The 20,538-nt window shown below is 38.1% G+C and overlaps 1 protein-coding gene across 8 annotated transcripts in view; it reads left to right on the forward strand.

Moving 5' to 3' along the window:
- RBM20 (RNA binding motif protein 20) overlaps positions 1-20,538 on the forward strand; it is a 98,018-nt gene that overhangs the window by 26,042 nt on the left and 51,438 nt on the right. Inside the window, exon 1 of one of the 8 annotated variants that reach the window (XM_074545210.1) lies at positions 5,043-7,401. The exons of the other annotated variants lie outside the window; for them this stretch is intronic. Within the exon in view, the coding sequence (XP_074401311.1) occupies positions 7,373-7,401 (29 nt within the window). The 5' untranslated portion in view covers positions 5,043-7,372. Of the gene's footprint in view, positions 1-5,042; positions 7,402-20,538 lie in introns of those variants that run through there. 8 annotated transcript variants of the gene reach the window in all.

Below are 20,538 nucleotides of genomic sequence, written 5' to 3' on the forward strand. Positions count from 1 at the left end.
ATTGTACGCGGCTCCTGGTTAGAGATCTGTGGAGTTGTTCAATTAAAGTGTCAACGATTTTTGGTGTCATTCACTCATTTTGCAACTGTCAAAAAAAGGAAAAAAAAATCTTAGGAGGAAAAAGAAAAACCAGAAAAAATGAACTGTGGTAATAAATGAGCTGCTTTGGTCCCAGCCAGGTCCTCTCCACCTCTGCAGCAGGAGAATTGGGATTATTTTTTTAAACCACCTATCTTGAAGGATTTAAACAGCCAAAATATTCTTCTTGACTAGTAGAAATGGCTTAACATCTGCAACACATTGATGGTTTTTTATGTTAAAATTTGTCATGGTGACTTGTAAATTTTCCAAACCCCAGCTTTCAGGCTCTTCATGTATCAAACAGGTAATACAAGTCAGCAGAGTATCAGAACCATTCCTTCAGCGGTATTTTGCTGTCCTTCGCTTGGAGTTTGCTTTCTAAAGCAATGACCCGTGTGTTTTTATTTTAGCTGAAGTGAAAGCTAGAAAGATTACTTTTTTATCAGATCTTACTGCTGTTCTTCAATATGGTTTCAGTAAAATGCTTCCAAGTAAATGGAGTGACAAAGAAAACTCATAATCTTGTTGCTGTTGCAGCGTTGTGTGAATGAAAACTGGAGCTGCTAAACTGCGGCAAAATTTTTCAGTACAGGCAGTGACCTGCTGTGTACAGCACAGGGAGCAAACCTGTGAAGGAGTTTAAGATACAGATTACTCATTTGCACAATATATGAAATACCACATTGATGTGACACGAAATTTGTTTATCTCAAATACTCCAAAGCCATTGTTAAAGTGCATTTAATAAAATCAGAATGGAATTGTATTCTGTAGGAATAATTAGTTCTGGAACAGTTCTTTACATGTGCACTTAAAAAGTGCCTTTTTACTCAGTGCATATGTATTATAGACATAAAACTAAGCAAATCATGCTGTTTTAGAACTCCAATAAATGACCAAATTATCCAATAAGTTATACCAATAAATATGTCCTAACTTTTTACCCTCAAAGAGCAAGAAGCAGTATGAACCTTTCTGTTTCAGGAGCATGAAAATACATTTTGTATTCTTTTTATTATCTTCATCATATCGCTCGGTGAGATTGTACCAAAAATTAATATTTTAGAGACTCCTGTTCAACTCTCTCAGAATTTTAGTTTAATGCCAAGTTTCCAAAATCAGTTGGCTTGAGGTTTTCTGTATATTATTTATTAGTCCCCCTGGAGCTTGAAAATTTCTATTTTAGAATTAGCAATTCTTTCTCTGAATCTTTGCTTCAAGAAACCTTCCAAGGAATCCTCTGCATGCTGTTTGGTATCTAACCAAAATAGGTGTTAATATCCAGTATTAAGCAGAGGGAATAAATGCTGTATTTCTCAATAAAATGAATAAAGAAAGGGAGTGTTGGCTTTGTTGCACAGGAAAATTATCTCATTGCATTCAATTAGTGATTTCAAATACTTCTTTATGAGTAGATGGCATGAGACAATTTAAAGCCCAAGCCCAATTAATTCTCATCAGTAGATCTTCAATCCTAGAGAAGTTATTCATAAAAATTCATTTACTTGTATTTTTAGGCTTGAGAGAAAAAAAAACCAAAAAGCCCCTTAAAATAAGCCAACTGTGAAACCTGTAGAGATGTTGGTAACCTTGACCACTATCATTGAGACGTGCCCTCTAAAGAGCCAATGGAATTAGCAATTTTCCTTCCTTCATAACACAACTGGGACAGAGAAACCCCGTTGTCTTTAGCGGGAACGCTTGGAAGCCCTCCAGTCAACTGGGAACAAAGAGTTGTCTGTCAGGGTCCAGGGCGCCCCCACATCTGCTCTGTGAACAGGATGTGGGGAAGGGCAAAATCCTCTCCATTTGTGACGCTAACGTGGCTTTGAGAACACCTGGAATTACTGGACCCAGCATTTGAATCTTATCTCTGGAGCTGATTTCTGATAGACTAAATCCATTTAGAGGCCAGGTTTCTATGTTGTGTGGGACATTGGAGTTTGGGCAGATTTTCCACTGAAGGTCCTGAACGATAAAATCTGAACCCAGCTTTCCCTTGGAAAACTGTAAAATAATTTAAACAAATAACTTCTGGGAGACTGTTTAACCTAATTCTAGATTTCATTTCAAAAAAAAACCCCAAAACAAATGATAAAACAAAATAATAAACAAACAAGCAAAATCTTTGAGTAGTTTTTACTGCATTTCATTGTCTACTCAGAATTTTGTAAGCAAAAACAAATTTACGCCTTTTTTTTGTTGATTACTTTCTGATTCAGTTGATTTAATTTGTGTGAATGTTCAATGAAGCAGAAAACATTAAGCACAATCAGGTTGTTTAAGGAAGTTCTTTCTGGGCTTGAAAGAGTGCTAAAAAATACCTGTGCATTTTCAGTAGAGCATGAAAGTGTTTCCTCTGATCACTGTGCAGTGAAAATGGCCCAAGTACGTAATGTTAGCAGTCAGCTTTTAGCGGAAGGTATTTCAGCAGTTTCTAAGATAAATGGCTAGATAATAAAAGGAAGAAATATTTTGGTAGACAATTTGTATTTCTATACTTCTTCATATTAATTAAACTCTCTTTCCAAATAAATGTGCTATGAGAGAATGCTGTCAAAATTTTACATAATAGTGCTGTTTACTTTTATTATATTCAGGTTTGGTTTTTGTGTATCATATAAAAAAGATTTGTTGGGTATATATTATTTTGTTTGTGTTATTTGGAGTGGGGAAACCATAAATGGGCTACTCTGGCCTGACTCTGAACACTGCTAGATTTAAGGAATGCTTGTTACGAACTTGTCTGGAAACTTCCAAAAAATTTTTTCTATTTCAAAGATGTTTTTTTCAAATCAGTGGCCTAATTGCTTGCATATTAAGTAGTAATATAAGATAAATTTTGATATAAAAATAAATCAGAATACATGTTGTGGTAAATTTTATAAAACAGTTGTAGTAAAAAAATGTGGTTACAGTCATCTTTATTTCTGGAATTTTAAAGTTTGTAGGAAAGCTCTGAAAGTAAAGGGTTGACAACCTTAATTGAAATTGTGTTATTGAAACTGGTAGATAAGTATGTTAATGACTGCTTTTTGTATTAATTCCTCAACATATAGGATAGCGTATAATCTTAAAAGTATATAAATTTGGTTTTGATGTTTTTAGTATTGGAAAAACCATGCAATTAACGGGGTGATGCAGAACTTGAGGGGTGATTGGGTGTGTTTATTCTTGCTGTTTCATTTTTATGATAAATCCCAAAAGTTAAGAGTGTTCATGGATATTTCAATCATCCGCGTTTCTGCTGGTTTTCTTGAGTACAAGTGTCATTGATGTGCTCAGAGTATTAAAATTTGTTTGTATTCAGCTTTGATTACTAGGAATTAATGTTAAATTTCATCTGTTGTATAATTGTCATCTTAAACAAATATTTAAGAAGCCACAAATTACAAAAGAGTTAATGCCTTAGATGGGTTTGTTACATCCTTCTTAGCAGAGAAGTCTGCAAAATACTGAAACTATAGCACGGGACATATCATAAGTTCAAATAAAGATTATGATCAGACTGTTTGAAGGATTACGTTTTAAATCTAAAAAAAGAAAGAATATTTTAAATGTAAAAAGTTAGGCGCTGGAAGGAAAATCCTGGTGACAGCATTGGTGTTAATCTGGCTGGTTCACAGTTTGCCTTCACTCTTTCTTCTGACAGTTTTAATGCCATGTAATCCTTCATAATCTAAAACTGGCTATGCACTTCCTTTTACTGTGAAATGAAATATCACCTAAAGGTAAAAAGAAAAGAAAGAGTAACTGTTATAAACAAAAATCCCAATGTAAATAACAGATGTTTTTCTAATCACTTGGGAGAAAGTATCATGGTTGCTATAACTCTTAGAATAGTTTTCCATTACTATGCTGTTGGCAATCTATTCAACATTTAAGAAATTTGTTTTTCTGAATTGCTGTTCTGAGATGATTGAGTTAGACATACAGCTAGAAGCTGCTATGCTGTTGGCTTGTTGGAATAAAGCACAATGAAAATAATCCTAGGTGCTGGCTGTCATAGTAGGAAAATCTTATTTAAAACATCTCATTCTTTGTGAATTCTCTAAAAGTAATTTTTCTTATTTTAGAAGCTTGTTTTTAAAACATAGTAATACCTAGACTGAACTGATGTTTTGTTATTTTTTTCAGTTAAGTATTTTCAAACTTTTTTGGGGGTAAATTTTAAGTATATTTCTAAGAAGGACGGTATAAGGAAAGTATAGCAAATATGAAGGGCCATTGATTGGTAGTATAAGGGAAAAATAATATGTGAGAGTAGTTAAAATGTTAAATAACTTTTGTTTCTCGGAAGTTAATATATGTGTGTCAATACTGGCAATGAAGAAATTTTCTTGAAATCCTCACTGAGCTCAGAAAGTTCTGTGCTATCCAGAGTGTACAGGGAAAAAGTGCGAAAACATTTTGATGTTATAGTTAGATGTCAGTGTACCACAAAGATTGAATAATATAAGCTTTTTGTGTCAGAAAATTCTTTGATTTGTTTGACATTAGATTTTTGTGGGGAATATATAATAGATCATTATATAAATATTTTTAATTACTACTAGTCCACATTATAATAGAGAAGTCAGCTAATGGTTATGCTTAACTATTACAGTAGGTTTAAGGGTGCATTTAAAAATTTTAAGGATATAAATTTGTTTTTCTCTGTATGTGTTTAAATATCTTGAAGGTAGATAGGTTTTCATTCAGTTGTGTAAGTGTACTTTTTCTTTATTGAGCCATTTATATTATTCTACCTTAGGGGAAAGTGTTTGCCAAACAAAAATTATTATAGTGTGTTACCCACATACTTGAAAATTAACTGTCATGTATATTATGAATTCCCTGTCTAGAAACATGCATATCGTGCAGTCTCTTCTTTCTTTTTTTCTTTGAGTTTAGGAGCCTTCAAACTAACTGGCTTTTTTAAAAAATAAAGTTTATATTAGATTACTTTCAATTTTTTAAATCCAAACCAACTACCGGTACTTTCTTTTCAAGGACTTTTAAGGAACATGCAAAATAAAAATACCTGACAATTATTTTTTTTTGTAACTCCTGTAAAAACTGTAAAAACTAATGGCTGGAATATAGGGCAGATGAAATTACAGACATAGCAGTAATGTACCATGATACTGCAAAAATTAATTAAAAATGTAATAACTAAGTAAAAGCATGAGGATGCTATGTTTCCCACGATATTTAGGGCGGGAGCAGGCTGTCGGTGCTCGGACAGGAGTGGGCAGTTGCAGAAAGTGCGGAATCACCCACCTGGCTCGGCCCTCGCTGCCCGGTGGCGCTGCCGGGGACAGGCGGGGGTCCCGCGGCCACCTCGGAGCCAGAGCTGCCCCCCCGGCACCGCCAGGGCACCGAGAGCTGCCCGAGCCGTCCCCCGCGCGCATCCGACAGCGCTGCGAGCCTCCACCTCAAAGAGTTTGTTAAGGATTAGAGGGCTTTAGCAGGGGTTCTGTGGTTTCATTGCCCCGAGCGCTGGAAAATGCAGTTGCCGCTTACACGGGTAGAGGTTACAATCCGTTTTGAAAAATGAGCTACTAGAGGTCCCCATTACACTGTGGATCAAATAATGTGAGTTGAAGCAGCGAAAAAAACCAAAATAAAGGTGGAGAGAACAAAGGAGAAAAATAACACTGGCAAGTAAACTGGGCGCACGGACTGCTTCTGGAAGTACTTGGCTTGTCTTGACACAAGAGTAAATATCTTAATGGTTATTTGTCAATATATATTTGGCTAGTGGCAAGGCTCTGCAGTATCTTGCGTCCTTTTAAATTTACATATTAATTTAAAATGGAACGTGTCATTCCCATGTGAATGTACTGGGATACTCTCTGAGTGCAGTTTAAAAGATCAGTATTATAATTTAAGCCATAGAAAACACAGGTGCAGAGAATAAAAATAAGATTGCACATGTTTTAGTCATTCCATATCATGAACTGTTTAATTATCCTTCTTTCTTTGTAATTGAATATAGCCAAACCAGGCTTGTGTTTATGAACAGCAATGGGTGATATTTCTTACAAGGATCCTTTATGAGATTGCTGTCTTAACTGACACTCTTGACCAAAAGTCATTTTATTACCTTTAAGCCTGTCAAGATCAGTAGGTGATTCTTTTTTCACAGCTTGATATCAAATGAGACTAGTGTGGCACATGGAAATATTATTTGTGCTAAGATGTAAATGATTAAGTTTTATAGCAGAGAGTTAAGAAAGCTTGCAGCTTTTTCTTTTTAAATGGGCATGAAAAGGATTGATGTGCGTCATCAGCGGTAATAGTTGTCTCTAAGGAAAAAGCACCTGCCAGGAAACATCATGGGGCAGGGGAAGACTGTCTTGTTCACACCATGGCTTTTAGTGTAAAGCACAGTTGGAAGCATGAGCTTGGATGTTTTTGTTGACATCTGCACAGCAAACTGCTATGTCCGATTTGTATTCGCAGTGAATAAACATCTGTATCACCAAGCCTGCCTGTTGTTCTCAAAAAATGAGACTACGTTACTTTAACCTCTGGATGAGGTCAGCATTACCATGGTATGGGAGATACATGGGTTTACTTTATCCACTTCTAGCTGTGTCGCTGTTGCTTGGTGCATCAGTAGGATGAGGGTGGTTGAGATGGCTGTATTTTCCAGTAGCCTGAAGACACTGATTTCATCTTTCTTGACAACTGGGAATATATGTGGATTTTGGTGGCCTTCTCAAGCTGCTAAAATGGACACATTTTGCTGTGAGTTTGCCCATTTTGGTCATGTAGAAAGTGTTGGATGGAAAGAAAATATGAAAGAGGGGTGAAATTTGGTGTCAGAATTGCAGTCAGCTTGTTTACTAGTAATTCAGAATGATACTTCAGAAATAACCACCCCTCAAAACAGACTTGCCATCACAAACAAGAAAAGAAAGTATCACTTTTCTTGAAGTTCACTACATGGAAGCAAAATACGTGCATTTTATGTGTGTTTTTCACTTTGGGGAGGAGCTAGGTTTTTTCAGGCCAGTGTTAGGCTGGAGAGAGGTTTTCAAAGAGGTCACCAAGCTGTTGGAAGAACTACTCTGGCATTGCTGCAGTTAGTGGGTTTGTCATGTTGGGTCACTGGAGTGACATTGAGGCTGGTTGATCTCTTCCAGAAACATCTGAACTCTGAGAATAAGTTTAGAGGTGATTATAGTACGCGGTATCATTTACATAACTTATCTATCAGTAACACTTCCCATATTGTCAAGTGTGTGTGTTTATATATATGCCTGCTGAAAGGATTGGGTTCAAAGGATAAACTCTGACAGTGATGTGGACTCTATTTGACCTTGTCAAAAGGTAAGTACCTCCTCTTTGGTTGTACTGCTTTTCATAAAAAAAACCTGAATGCCTGCATGAGCCATTTCTTCTTCCTCTACACAGGCTATGCAGGACTTGTAAGAAAAAGGAGCAAGTCTGATTATAACCTTTAAGCTTTTGACGACAATCTATTTTAGTTTTTGTTTATAGGCATTTTATGTTGTTAAAGACTTGACTCAAGTTTAGGATAAAGGACTGAAATAACAGAGATTTGGGTCACTGTTGATAGTCAGCAATGTCTGTGAGTGTGGCTTTTCACCAGTTTTCATGCTATATTAATCACAAAGTTTGAGAGCAGTGGTGGGACCTGTCTCCTTGCCATCAGCCCTCAGCCTGTGTGCCGGATGTGTCAGCACAATGCCGCTGGCAGATGGAAGAGTTGCAGTAAATATGCACAGTTATGGTTTAAGTGAAAAAGCTGTGGGAAAGGAAATACATTAATCCACTGCGGCTGTTTTTGCTTTTATGTAAGCCTCTGTAATAATTGTGAGTTTTTCCTGGATTTACCCATTAAATTTCTAGATTCCTTTCTTGATTGGAGGAGGGAGTAGAGTAAAAATTGAACTGTAGCATTAAAAACCTCCCAAAAAACCAGAAGCAACTGAATATTAATTAGGTTGTGCAGGTGAAAAGAAATCCTCTTCCATGTGGCCATTTTCTTGAACACACTTCAGAAAATCTTGGTGTAGCAGATCATAAAATGCGCTCTTGTGTACAAGTGGGTTGTTTGTTTAGGTTGTGTTGTGGAAGTGCTGTTCAGGAAGTGCTTTAAAGACAGAAAGGATCACATCCCTGAATCTGGGAAGAGATAAACTTGATGATTTGCGTATGAACTTGATATTTGAAAGTACACTAAATGTTTGGTCCTTTAACTCTTTGGAGTTTTGATAGTTTCTTCCTACATAATCAAGAATTTCACTGAAAGACTGTCTGATTTTCTTTGATATTTGCAGTTTTAATAACATTTAGCATATAATTGCTCAGGCCATAAAGAAGAGGACATTGAAAATTTTACAAAACTTTTTTTTTTTTTTTTTGTAATTCAAAAGTATTAATATAGTTTTATGCCTCAGACACCTAATTTTTTTTTATTCTTATGTCATCATCTTGTTATTTCTTCAGTCTCTACAGTTTTTATATCCTGAAGGGACCTGGTATGCTAAGAAGGAAATTTCACATACCATACAAATGTGGAGGAAAATAGCTTTTCCTGTCTCATTTCCCCTTCTCCACTTGTTGTAAATCACCTTTGAGGTACATGAAATCTTCATTCCTTACTTTCACATTGACCCCTGCCCAGTGTGGCAGCAGTGCAGGTTACCATGGTGGTTGTTCCAGTGCAGGATCTCCAGTGTCTCCGTAGGGTTCTGAGGGAGGGGTTTAGGCTCTCTGCAGATGCCACAGCTGCTGTTGTGACATGTGGCACGGCTGGTTTGCCTGTTTGATGTTGGCGTGGGTGTTGCTGCAAGGGCTGGGGACATGTGGCTGTGCACAGAGGACATGGGTAGCAGGAGCCTAAGCTTTCTCTGCAGAAGTGCTGTTAACATGGAATAAAATGCCTGCTCAAAAAGGGGTAGGAGTGGCAGAGGTCGGCAGTCATCCAAGCCTAATGTATCTGCAAGCTGTGCCAGTTGCTTTTGGTACTTGTTGGGATGGATGAAGCTGTGGGCAGAGCTCTGTGTTGTTACATCTCAGCCCATTTCTTGTGCTCAAGCCAGTTTATTTTAAGCTATCTTGAAATATCTCTACGCTGCACCATAGTGGGTAATGTATGCAAAGTCATGCATCTCAGTGCTATCAGTTGCAAATTACTCTCCTGTCACATGGAAACCTTACAAGGAAAAAAAGATAAATAGATGTAAATAGTGTAAGACTCAAGTTAAACTGTTGCTGACTTTTAAATATTGCTCACTTGCTTTCCAGAAACTTTTGTGGAAGCTGGAAATACTCTAGGAAAAGGTGGCAACTAAGGACACTGCTGAATTAAGCCATGGCTTATGTGTGTTCTGTTGTGTCAGTAATTTCATATCCTCCTAAGAGCTTGTCGATCTTCTTAAAAGGGTTTGATGTGGACAGCGTCAGGGCAGGAGCTGATGTAAAATATGTATTACACAGCCAAGTCATGCACAGTGAAATGGATAAACCCACGTGCATATGGCCTGTGGGCGCCTCCTCACTGGTTAAATGTTATTTTTGTCAGGTCTTTTGTGGTACTTACATACATGATCAGTTTTGGTCTCCTTCTTGTGGCTTTTCACTGAAAGGACATTGAAAAAATGCAAATATTACCATAACAAGCTAAAGATCAGGAAAATTGCATCAGAGATAACTTAAAAAAATGTTATTGAAGTACATTGTGAGCAGAATAACTTCAAGTTCAACTCTCAAAGCAGCTTTTGTCCTTAGGAAAGGAGGAAAATTTTGGCCAGCACTAGCTCTGATGCAGATGAGGCACCTAATTCTCTTGTGAAGGAGAGACATTGTAGCCATGTAAAAGGGAGAAGATGCAGATGTTCTCCTTGTTCAGATCCTCTCCTCAGTTAATGCCATACTATGCACCATGTGTGCACTGTGCCATGTGGATCCTGCAATTCTCAGAAAGGCTTTCTTTAAACATACACTGCAGCATTCCAGAGCTCTGGTGACACAGATCCCCATCACAACCTTTCTCCTTCATGCATCTTTTCTAGCGCTTGGCCCGTGCCAGATCCATAAGTATCTTAGGAATTATATTTTACATTCCTCTTACCCCATCTTGATAATCTGAAAATCTTCTGTGCTGAAGCATCCGCTCCAGGGCAGTAACATAGGAACATCAAATAAATTCTGTGTTTCATTCCCTGGTGGATACATTTGCCAGCAAGTTATACAATAAGATTGTGTGAGAAAAGGGTGTTACACCAAAGGAATAAGAAAAATTAGAAATGTATTAATGACAGTGCATAAAGGTATTGATGACTAGAAGAAACAGGACTGACTCTTGACGTAATTATGTTATCAGAAAGAAATCTTACACTAATCTTCAGAAAGAGTATTGGAAGGCCACTGCTTAATCCCTGCACATTGTATCAGAACCCTAGGTCTCCTGCACTTGAGCAGGAAAGCTCCATTCTCCTGGGTCTGTAGCAGCTTTTCTTGGGCTCTCCGGAAATTTGGGGCCTGATTGCATGATGGGATAAACCTAAATTTGGGGATCATCTGCTGTTTTGTTTCCCAAAACACATTATTCCTCTAACATAGTTTTAATTCACATTTTACTACTTTTTTTATATGAACATGTAGGAGTTGCACTATTTTTCTGATTTTACCCCAAAAGCAGCAGGAGCTCTGTGTGTGTTCACCTGTATAGCATTGAACCCCCTTTATCTTTAGCCAAGCAGAACAGAAAGCTTGAAAATGAGTTTAAAGAGGACAAGAGAGGCAGGGATCTGATGTGCAGGAGATACAGATTACCCTGCACATGCAGAGGTCACACTGCCAAAAGGGCTTTTAATCTCTCATCAAGACATCATGAGAGTCTGAGGAGATGTACATCAGCCAGTTGAACATAATCTTTAAACAGCCAATTTCAGTTTCTCACTGTTTGTTATCTTGGTGTACTTTAGCTTGTTCATCAGAGGGCTGTGAGGCTTTCAGCCTTCCCCTGAAGAAGTGATTATTGCTGATAAATGCGATGGAAGGTTTGTTCATCAGTAAGTGAATACTCATCGTAATGAATGACATTAAGTATGCTGATTAAATAGTAGTGGCAATCAGTAAGTTCTGACAAAATTAGCACAAAGTGCCCTGTTTTTTCTCTTGATGACTCAGATCTCTGAAAACCTGTTAGAACTCAATCTCTTTCTGAAGAGTTTCCCTGATTGTTTGTGAAGGTATACCTCAAGGCATCAGCGACATCTTGTCCTTGTTCACCTCCCCTCTGCTCTGCTAGTCTTCAGAAGATCTCCAGAGCCCCGGGCATGGCTCTTCAGGGGGTTGTTCAAGCGTGCTGGAATGCAAATTGACCTTTGCTATTAACCAATGCCATGGAGATCAGTGGGAATGCAGCAGAATATCCCAGTGGTAAATCTGGAATCCTTAATTTCAGTTGTGTGTATTTTTCTAAATCACTTGTGCAACCAGGCTGAAGTTTGGACTCCCTGTGGCTCAGCAGTGTAAACTAATTCAAGAATTGTGAACAAGTGTTACTTTTCAAAGTCTTCTGCAGTTCAAGCTGAATTGTCAGGAATATGAATTGGGAAGATAATTAATGGCATCAATAAGCAGTTGAATGAAACTGCATAAAATTTAATTCACTTCAAACATTTTTGTAACAAATTTGACATCTCACACAAAAGCTTCATAGCACAAAAGTATGTGACAGTGATGTATAATGAAACGTAACGTTGCACAAAGTGTTTGCCAAGGAGCAGAGAACTATAATCTTCACAGAAGAGAGAGATAATAAGTTGTTAATCTATTTATTGTTCTAGCTACTACTATGAGCAAACATCAGATTATTTCAAGATGTACATATGTATGTGAATATTTGTAATAAATAATTTCTCCTACATTCCATTCCAGGGCAAGATTATTATAATGTGCTGACTTTGGCACAGAACCTGAAATAATTTGGAAGATAAAGCCAGTGCAGAATGTGTCAGCTTGCTTGTTAAAGCAGTGCCCCTCTATGAAAAAAGACAGCAAGTATTATGTGATCATAACTACTGGGCTACTGCTTGCAAGCATTTAAGATATAAAATTTCTGACTTGTTATTTTTTACTTCTCAAATGAAGCAAGTAGGAGCTTCCTTTTTGAGAGAGACACTGGCTCTGAATCTGTTGCTGCATTGCATCTGAGGTCTTTGCTCAGGAGGCTGAGCTGGAGGAGCTCTTTACAGAGAAGCCCTCTCTTTACAGGAGTTCCTGGCAGTTTCAGCAGCATGTGCCTGAGTTCCTAGGATGGAGCCAGCAGTGGAGCCAGTGCTTCACATTCCTGCCTCCACAAATGCAAAATTCAGTCATGCACTGCCCAGGACCTTACTAAGACCCAGCAGACCAGCCCCAAAAGCCCTGTCCACAGCCAGCTCTCCCAGGGCTTGTCAGGTTGGTAGGTGATGATGGTGGAGAAGCAGAAGCCCAACATTGCAGACTTCAGTGGTCTGGCAGAAAACCCCAGGAGACCTGCCAGGGCTGTCTTGCCCTGTTCTTTTGCAAAGAATATTTTGATTACAAGTGAATTAAAGACTCAGAGTCAGAGGCAACATTTTTAAAGCCTTGAGTATATAGTTAAAATAATTTATTATTTTTGGAAATAAATAGAAATCTTTCTATTGGCTTCATCAAAGTTTGGAGTAACAGCAGGATTGTTGTTTTTAATTGCTCTGAGTGTACTAAGGACTGACGTTGAGGAGGTCATGCTAGTTATTTACATGATAGATAATCACTGTGTAAAATTATAAGTGTTAGTAGTCATCTAGGCATGACAAGTGACACAGACTAAGCTTGGGTTTTCATGGACATTAATTGCAAGAAGACTTGTGTTCACCCAAATAACAAATGAGAATTCATCCAGAGTAATTTATATCGTGAACTGGAGTTGGTGAGGAATGGAGTGATCATTCTGTTTTGAAAGTCAGATTTCAGATTTGTTCTCTGTGCTTAGAGAATGGGTTCTGGTTCCAGGTGATGCTGTGCACCTGGTTTAGACACAAGATGATTTATGCATAATTTTTCATTAATTGATTATAAAGAGGAGAAAAAATGGGAATCTGTTTTGACTTCAAAAGCTCTATTCTATTCATTAGGCTTATAAAACAGTATTAAACTTGTTTTTGTTTCTTGTGCTAAGAAGTCATAGAGAAATGTTACATTGTTCCTAATCCAGGCAATCCAAAATCCAAATTATAAGCATCATGTGACTTTATTTGTTGATCACCAGTTTTATCTCTTGACTGTAGAGGAAACCAGGGGTGATTACAAATCTAAGCTTATCAGCTTATCATATTTGTATTGCAGTAGGTAAATATAACAATGGCAGTATTCCCAGGGAGAACTTCCTTCTTTTGAAAAACCATCAATTCATTGTTCTGTCCTTAGTATTATTACAGGGTTGAACTGTAGAGCAGGTTTTCTGGGCTAAGATGCAGTGTCTCTTTAACAGAGCACAGAAGACCTACAATGGAGCCACTGAGTCCTGATCCTGTAGATCACTATCTCTGATCAAATTCTTGTATTTGCCCAAACCTGATCAATTAAGATCTTGTTGCCTTTTGCAGCTTCCTTCAGCCTCCCACCCTGAGCAGTCAGCAAGGGAGAGGTGGGCCAGGAGACTCTTGTAGGAACATCTCCATGAATTTGCCATAGGAACGTGAAGAGACAATGGCAGACCACAGGAAACAAATACAAATATAATAGGTAATAAAAGCAGTAGAGATAATTGACAATACTGGCAAAGTAAGTGGCTTTACATTTCATATCTGAATATTTCATAGGGACTTATAGTTACCTGCAAGGTTAATTTGAGATTAAATAATACTGAAATTGATAAAATGTGAAGTGGTGGACCTACAGTAACATATGCAGTTTTCACGTCTCAGTTCTCAAGTTCTTTCCACTATCTTCTGCAAATGGGCTTGTTTTGCTTTCCAGATAATTTGCCTGTTGTTTCTCAGGCGTTTCCTGAGGGATTTTGGCCCTGCATGTCCAATTGGGCCTTCCCTTTTGATCTGAGCAGTAACAAAAGCCTGTAAGTCTGAGGACAGCAAGTCCCCTGTATGTTTCCAGAGGCACAAGGATGTAAAGTGACTCTAGAGAGACATACAAAGGTCACTACTGCAGTGTCCATTCAAGAGCTTTATGGCTCATAGAGAAGGGTTAAATGTATTTGCCTGTTGGAGAGTAATACCCAGTTGTCACTGATCATAAATAATCTAAACTGCAGGTGGTCTTTGGTACCGACAAATGCAGATTTTATGACCTATGTTCAAGCTAGTAAACACTTCAGTGAATCTCTGTGCTAGTAGGGCTAAAAATAGTCCCTAACTCCACTGAAATCTACTTTAAGGATTTCTGTGTTTAAATAACATTTCTACTTTACTACCTGCACTGCAAGAGAGACTGAGTAAGAGGCTGTGATCAAAATAAAATCGTTATGGAAAATAAGAAAAATTTAGGAGAGGAGTGATTACAGCAGCCAAGTGTGAAGGCTGAAGGCCAACACTATAAAGATGTGTTTAGATTTGTGTCTTAAAATTATGGCAGTGCTAGAAGCAAGGAAGCAATATCCTTGCAACATCTATAGAATCTCAGTCAGCAAGACTGCCATTTACTTGAAATTGTTTCTCTGTGTTTAGATTAATTTTATGGTGCAGGATAGTTACTTTTAGATGATCATTATTCCAATTAATGATTAGAAATCAGGACTTCTGCATATAGTTATGAATTGTAGCTGCAAGACAGAGAAATGCAACAAATCTTAGAATAGACAAGCAGTCCAGCCTTCCTGGCATGTTTCTAGAATCTGCAGTTATTTAATCTGTGCATTGTTTCAAACAGTTGCTACCTAAGCATCAGTGAGCAATGAACCTCTCTGCTGTAGAGCACCATTGATTTAACTTGTGGAAGACTTACTGAAGTCATGTGTGTGCACCTCCTGCTAGTTAAGCATGTGTTAATCTGTTAAGATTTATATAAGAAAATGCCAGTGTCATGGTGCTGCTTTGGGTGGGTTTGCTCCATTCCTGTCTTCCTTCTCCTTGCTCTCCTGTAAAAAGTACATTGCACTCAATAGCCAACAATCTGAAACAGCAAAAACATCATTAAGCCGATGTACTAAAGCACACAGGAGTTCTTGAATAAAGAAGAGATTTTACAGATTGAAATACCAAAAGCTAATTATGGGGAGGCAAGGCCAGCGATAGAAATCTTTAATGCGGTAAATCTAGATTGGGGTGACTTCTCCACCTCTGACAGTGTTGTAAGATGGGGGGAGCTGAACAGTAAGAATTGATTCTGTGTATTTTTGCAGAGTACATACCAAAACCTCTACATTTTGGAGTGGTTGCCAGGCAGTAATATATGATGAAATATTTTGCCTGGAATTTGTAGCACTGGAAAGTGCTATCCCCCTGCAAGCAGGGATGTCAGTGGAAGGTATGGGATTCACTTGCATAATTTTTCAACATCTCGAGGCTGTTACTTATTCTCTGGTGAGAGTGGGAAGGAAGAAGGAAAGTTACGAAAGACCAGCATGGAGGAGTGCTAAGAATATTTCCAAAGAGGTGTTTGGTTTTGATTTGTTGTTGGTTTGGGGTGGTTTTTTTTTTTTTGTATTATTATGAATTCAGATTTATCAAATTGTTTGGCCTGACAGGTAGGTTTGTCTACTCACACTTATTCTGAAAACTGGGTAGCTGCTACATTGACATTTTATTAATTCCAGTGCCCAGAAGTGAATCCATGCTGTCCCTTTTGATTAATGGCATAGGACACCAGTAGTTTTGGACAAGTGTGGTCCATTGTCCTGTGGATCTCAGTAACCTATGCCTACCTTCATCCAGAGAGCTAAGTCATTCTTTTATAAAAGCAGAAGAAGCAATAAAAGTTTGCATGGAGTTAATTTAAGTCAGAAGCATGTGTGCGCATTTGCTCCAAGAAGGACCTGTAAGACAAATTGTGGTAATAAAGTTATTCCTGTGTTTTTGTCTTTGCAGGGTCTGTCTCTAGGTATTGAACCACTTGCAAATGTGTTTAAAATAACCCAAAGGGAAGAAGGGAGGTAGAGTGTTTCTATTACAAGGTTGGCTGCAGAAAATTTTTTATAAGGATTACTTGTACTAAATTGTAGCACACAGAGTATTTTCTCTTTCTATAACTACTCTGAATGGGGAAATAGAGAGAGAGGAAGAAGGTTCCTTACATCCATTGTTGGATTTATGATTTTCAGTGTACTGAGTTAGGTTCTGTGCTATGCTCTGCATCTTGTAACAATCACCCCCTTCCCTTCATGTAGCAATGTACAGCCCAGTTCTGCCAGAACTGTTTTGACTCCTGGGAAGCAAAAAACAATTTGCACATCCACATGTAAAACTGCAAATTGCACAGGAGCAAATGAATCCCTTTTTGCATTTGTTTCTGTGAAAGGTTTGATGTTCATGTTTATTTATATCCCACAGTCCTTGCCAAGTGTATGATGTAATTTCCTAACTTGTGGCCTCATGACTACTTGCTGATGTTATTCCATTTCAGAAATAGCATGAATGAAATACAAACTTTGTACACCTAAAAGAAATCTTGTCTTGTATGCTTCTCCCACCTGTCATATCTCTGTATCTAGAGAAGATGCTGCTGCCATTGCTGGCTTCAGAGATCAGGTGGTGAACTGCTGCTCCAAGGACAGTTCCTGTATAAATCATTCTGTGAGAAATACAAAATACCTTTTCTCTTTTGTGCATAAATATATATGTTGTAGCTTCAAGGTTCAAATACATCCTGAGGCACTGGTGCATATGGTTTCGTCCATGTGCATTTAAGTTGGTGCAATAGCTTCCCATTTCTTCAGTTGAAGGGCTTACGCAATTTTCAATCCACTGCCCTTGTAAAAACAATAATTTTATGGTTTGGAGCTGTGTGGCGTGTGCACAGTAGGCTAAGCTGATTGGAAACACCAAGGTTTCCCGTGAAGCTGGTGGGATTGACAGCCACAGCTTGATGATGAAGACAGATGGAAATCTGCTGTGTCTGCAGGCTGTCATGCCCAGCAGATCTTAAGGTTGCAGCTATGTGAACACCAGTCACACAGCAAAGCCAAGGCCCCAAACCCCTGGTCCCTGGAACTGGTGGGATACGGAGGAATGAAGACAGTTTTGCCTAAATGCCTGTAGTTGTTAAGCTTCTTGGCTTGCTGCTTTGGAGAGCTAAGGCTGATATTGAGACAAGCCATGATTAGTGCAGCAATCCCATGGAGGTGAGGAGTTAATCCAGGTATATTTCTCATACTTTCCCCAGGGAAGGTCTAAGCAGCATCTGCTTCACTTGTGTCATTGATGCATCTGCTGAGTATGTGTCAGTAAAACTGCTGTCCCTTGACATTGCTTGTGTGGAGTGGCTGTTCCTCCCTCCATCAGCTGGGCCGGGGCAGGCCGCAGCCAGGGTTTGTCAGTGGCTGCATTTGGTCTTGTCTCTCCTGAGACACTGGGATCTAGGTGCCAGTTTTAATCACTATGAAGAAGTTTTCCCATAGTGTCTGTACCTTTTACGACAGATAACCAGAAGTGGCACATTTTATTTCAATCAAATATAAAAAAAATTTCTGTTTTGTGCCCATCACTCATCTGCAAGAACATTGAGGAAAAATATATAATTCTCATTTTCCTTTATGTTTCACATATTTTTGTTTTTGTTTTTTCCTTTTCACCAGTTTTAAATCCAAGTATGGACCATGTAAATAGGAAATATGTGTTTAATTCCTTTATATTATGTCTTTTTTTTAATCATGCAGGTGTAGTTACTAAGTATGAGAGAGTGTAATACAGTTTTTACCTTTACATAACAATATTCAGTTTTAGTAGCTGGCTTTAGCCATCATAATTTGATTTCAGATTTGCAGTTTGGACTTTCTTAGCTTTTTGCTCTTACCTGTACAAGATGTCTTTAGATGGAGTTAAGAAAAACAGTCTTGGTTTTCGTTTTAGTTCAGAGCCATAACCAGAAGATAATTGTCAGGAGAAAGGAAGAAAAGTGTACAGCACTTTATGAACTATTTTCTTATAAACCAATAGAACTTAGCCCAGTAGCGGAGCCCAGGCCCAGCTCTGGGCTGTGTTCCAGGGAGCTGCAGAGCTCTCTGCACGCAGCAGCCTTGTACCTTGCAAACTGGAAGGCAAAGCATGTCTGACATTACAAGAAGCAGATATAAAGGCATTGAATTAACATTTCATTTACTGCATTGGGTGTTATTGCTAAGTCAGATGTACAAACAGAGCTTGGCTTGCAGTGAACAGATTGATCCCCTAATACAAAATATGTGCTGTGGGAGACCAGCAGGAGAGAACTGATATTCTCAGTAACTTTAAGAAATGTGTATTACTAAACCCTCAGGGAACTATTTGTGTGATGAGGGTCATAAAACTCATGGGATACTTCAGTGGCTGAACCACTGCCAGGTCAGGCTACTGTGACTGAGCAGCAGCTTTGAGTACTCGATGCAGCTCTTGCAAGGAATCTCAGCAGCCCCAGTGGAAACCTGTTTATAGAGCTCTGCCATTGTGCTTTCTGGTCCTTACCTTGCTCTATATGGTGCCTGTTCACTTCTCATGCTTTCCAAGGCCCTGGTAGTGCATGTGTGTAATGCAATGCAGTTTGCTGGGAGTGAACTCTGTGAATTCCCCCTCTGCTCATGCGCTCATCCAGACTCTTAGAAAGGATGAGCACAAAAAAAAGAAATCAAGCTGGATGTTATAGTATTAAAGAATTGATGAGTAATTCATATCCACTGAGTTTTGACTGCATGAGGATTAATTTGATAATCAAGATCTGGAAAAGAATCCATTAAATAAAGCCAGAGACCAATGGGAACTAGTCTGTTGTACGGCAGTATGTGGGAGGAGAAGGAAAGCAGATATGGAATATTTAAAAATGGGCCATTCAATGTGCCAGAGATCTGATGCAGCCAATAATAACTCACTTAGCGTTGCTAAAAACACATAATAATCTTTTAATGCAAAAACCACAGCACACAATACCAGCTGAATCCATTTTAGACATCATGAAGAGGCATGCAGATGCATTGATCAAGGGAGTGAGATTTTGTGGTTGCTTAGGGACCAGTGAGCCTGACCTACTTCCCAAAGAGGAGACATATGCAGATTTGGATGGCTAACACGCTGATGTGGCATTTCAGAAATGCTGAATTTCATCTCTCTGGAGAAAAGTCTTCTGAGCAAACTTGATTGAGAAGAAAAAATTACAAGTGAATAAATTAATTTGAGATTTTTGTAAAGAAACCTTGCAGAATGTTTACTGCACTCTTCCCACTCAATAATAGAAAAATCAACAGGGGTGTTCTCTCTGGGAAGTATAAAATAAAATCTATGGCTGATTGAAGAATTTAGATGTTTCAGGAGAATGACACTAGAAAGGACTGAGACCCAGTACCAGATAAAGACTGTAAAGGAGCTAGAATTGATGCAAAAAAACAAGAACTGTTTGAGATATATCTTGCTTTCCAATAAATATTTCATTTCTCTTTGGAAAATAGCAGGATAACTTTGTTGTATCAAAATAGAAGGATACAGTATGCTAAAGTCAATATTTAGTGAGAATATGGTAATGTTTTTCCTAGTAGAACTGCACCAAAAATCAACCCATCTGGTTACCTGCACCAAAGAATCTGAAGTTGGATCCAGACATCTTTGCCATGGGAATTTAATTAAAAAATCATGGAATGTGGCAATAAATTCAAACTAAGGAAGAAGTGATAAGTGTTGGAAAATCATGACTGAAATGATCTGTGTAGCTCTAATGTGGTTAGTCTGATACAAGCAAGGAACAATATTACAGGAATTTTTAGAGTGAATAAAAATGATAAAGATTGAAGAGGGTGGAAGTGTAGTTTCTGTCAGTGTAATCTTCTGTTAAAAGGAATTAACTGAGCTATTTTTCCTCCTAAGTTTTTTAGTTTTGTTTGATAGAGGTTTGTATATAGATAATGAGATTTCATGTTTGCCATGTTTTTTGCTTCATATCTCCCAGGCCTTTTATTTTTAGGGAAGAAGCACATTATCTGTACAGCAAATTCTTAATGTATTAAATGCCCCAAGCTTTGAAATGTCTGAGAAGCATTGGCAGTAGTGAATTTCCTTCAAATAGAAATCTTTTCATAGACACTTGGAAACAGTCTTATTCAGCAATTCCATCAACAGTTTGGAGTAAACCTAGATGCTTGTTCACTAGAAGCATAAAAATTGCTGCAGTTTTGAACAACAAAATTGTAACCTCAGTTTGTACAGCAGGCTGGGCCCTTGTTAACACAATATGTTCTAAAGCCAAATCCAAAGCAGTAAGTACAGGAAAGGATATTTGAGTTAGAATTGCACTGCAATAGTAAGGGAAATGAGACCAAAACAGTGGTGTTTT

Source organism: Zonotrichia albicollis, chromosome 7 (genome assembly GCF_047830755.1).
Source record: "Zonotrichia albicollis isolate bZonAlb1 chromosome 7, bZonAlb1.hap1, whole genome shotgun sequence".
NCBI classification, from domain to species: domain Eukaryota; kingdom Metazoa; phylum Chordata; class Aves; order Passeriformes; family Passerellidae; genus Zonotrichia; species Zonotrichia albicollis.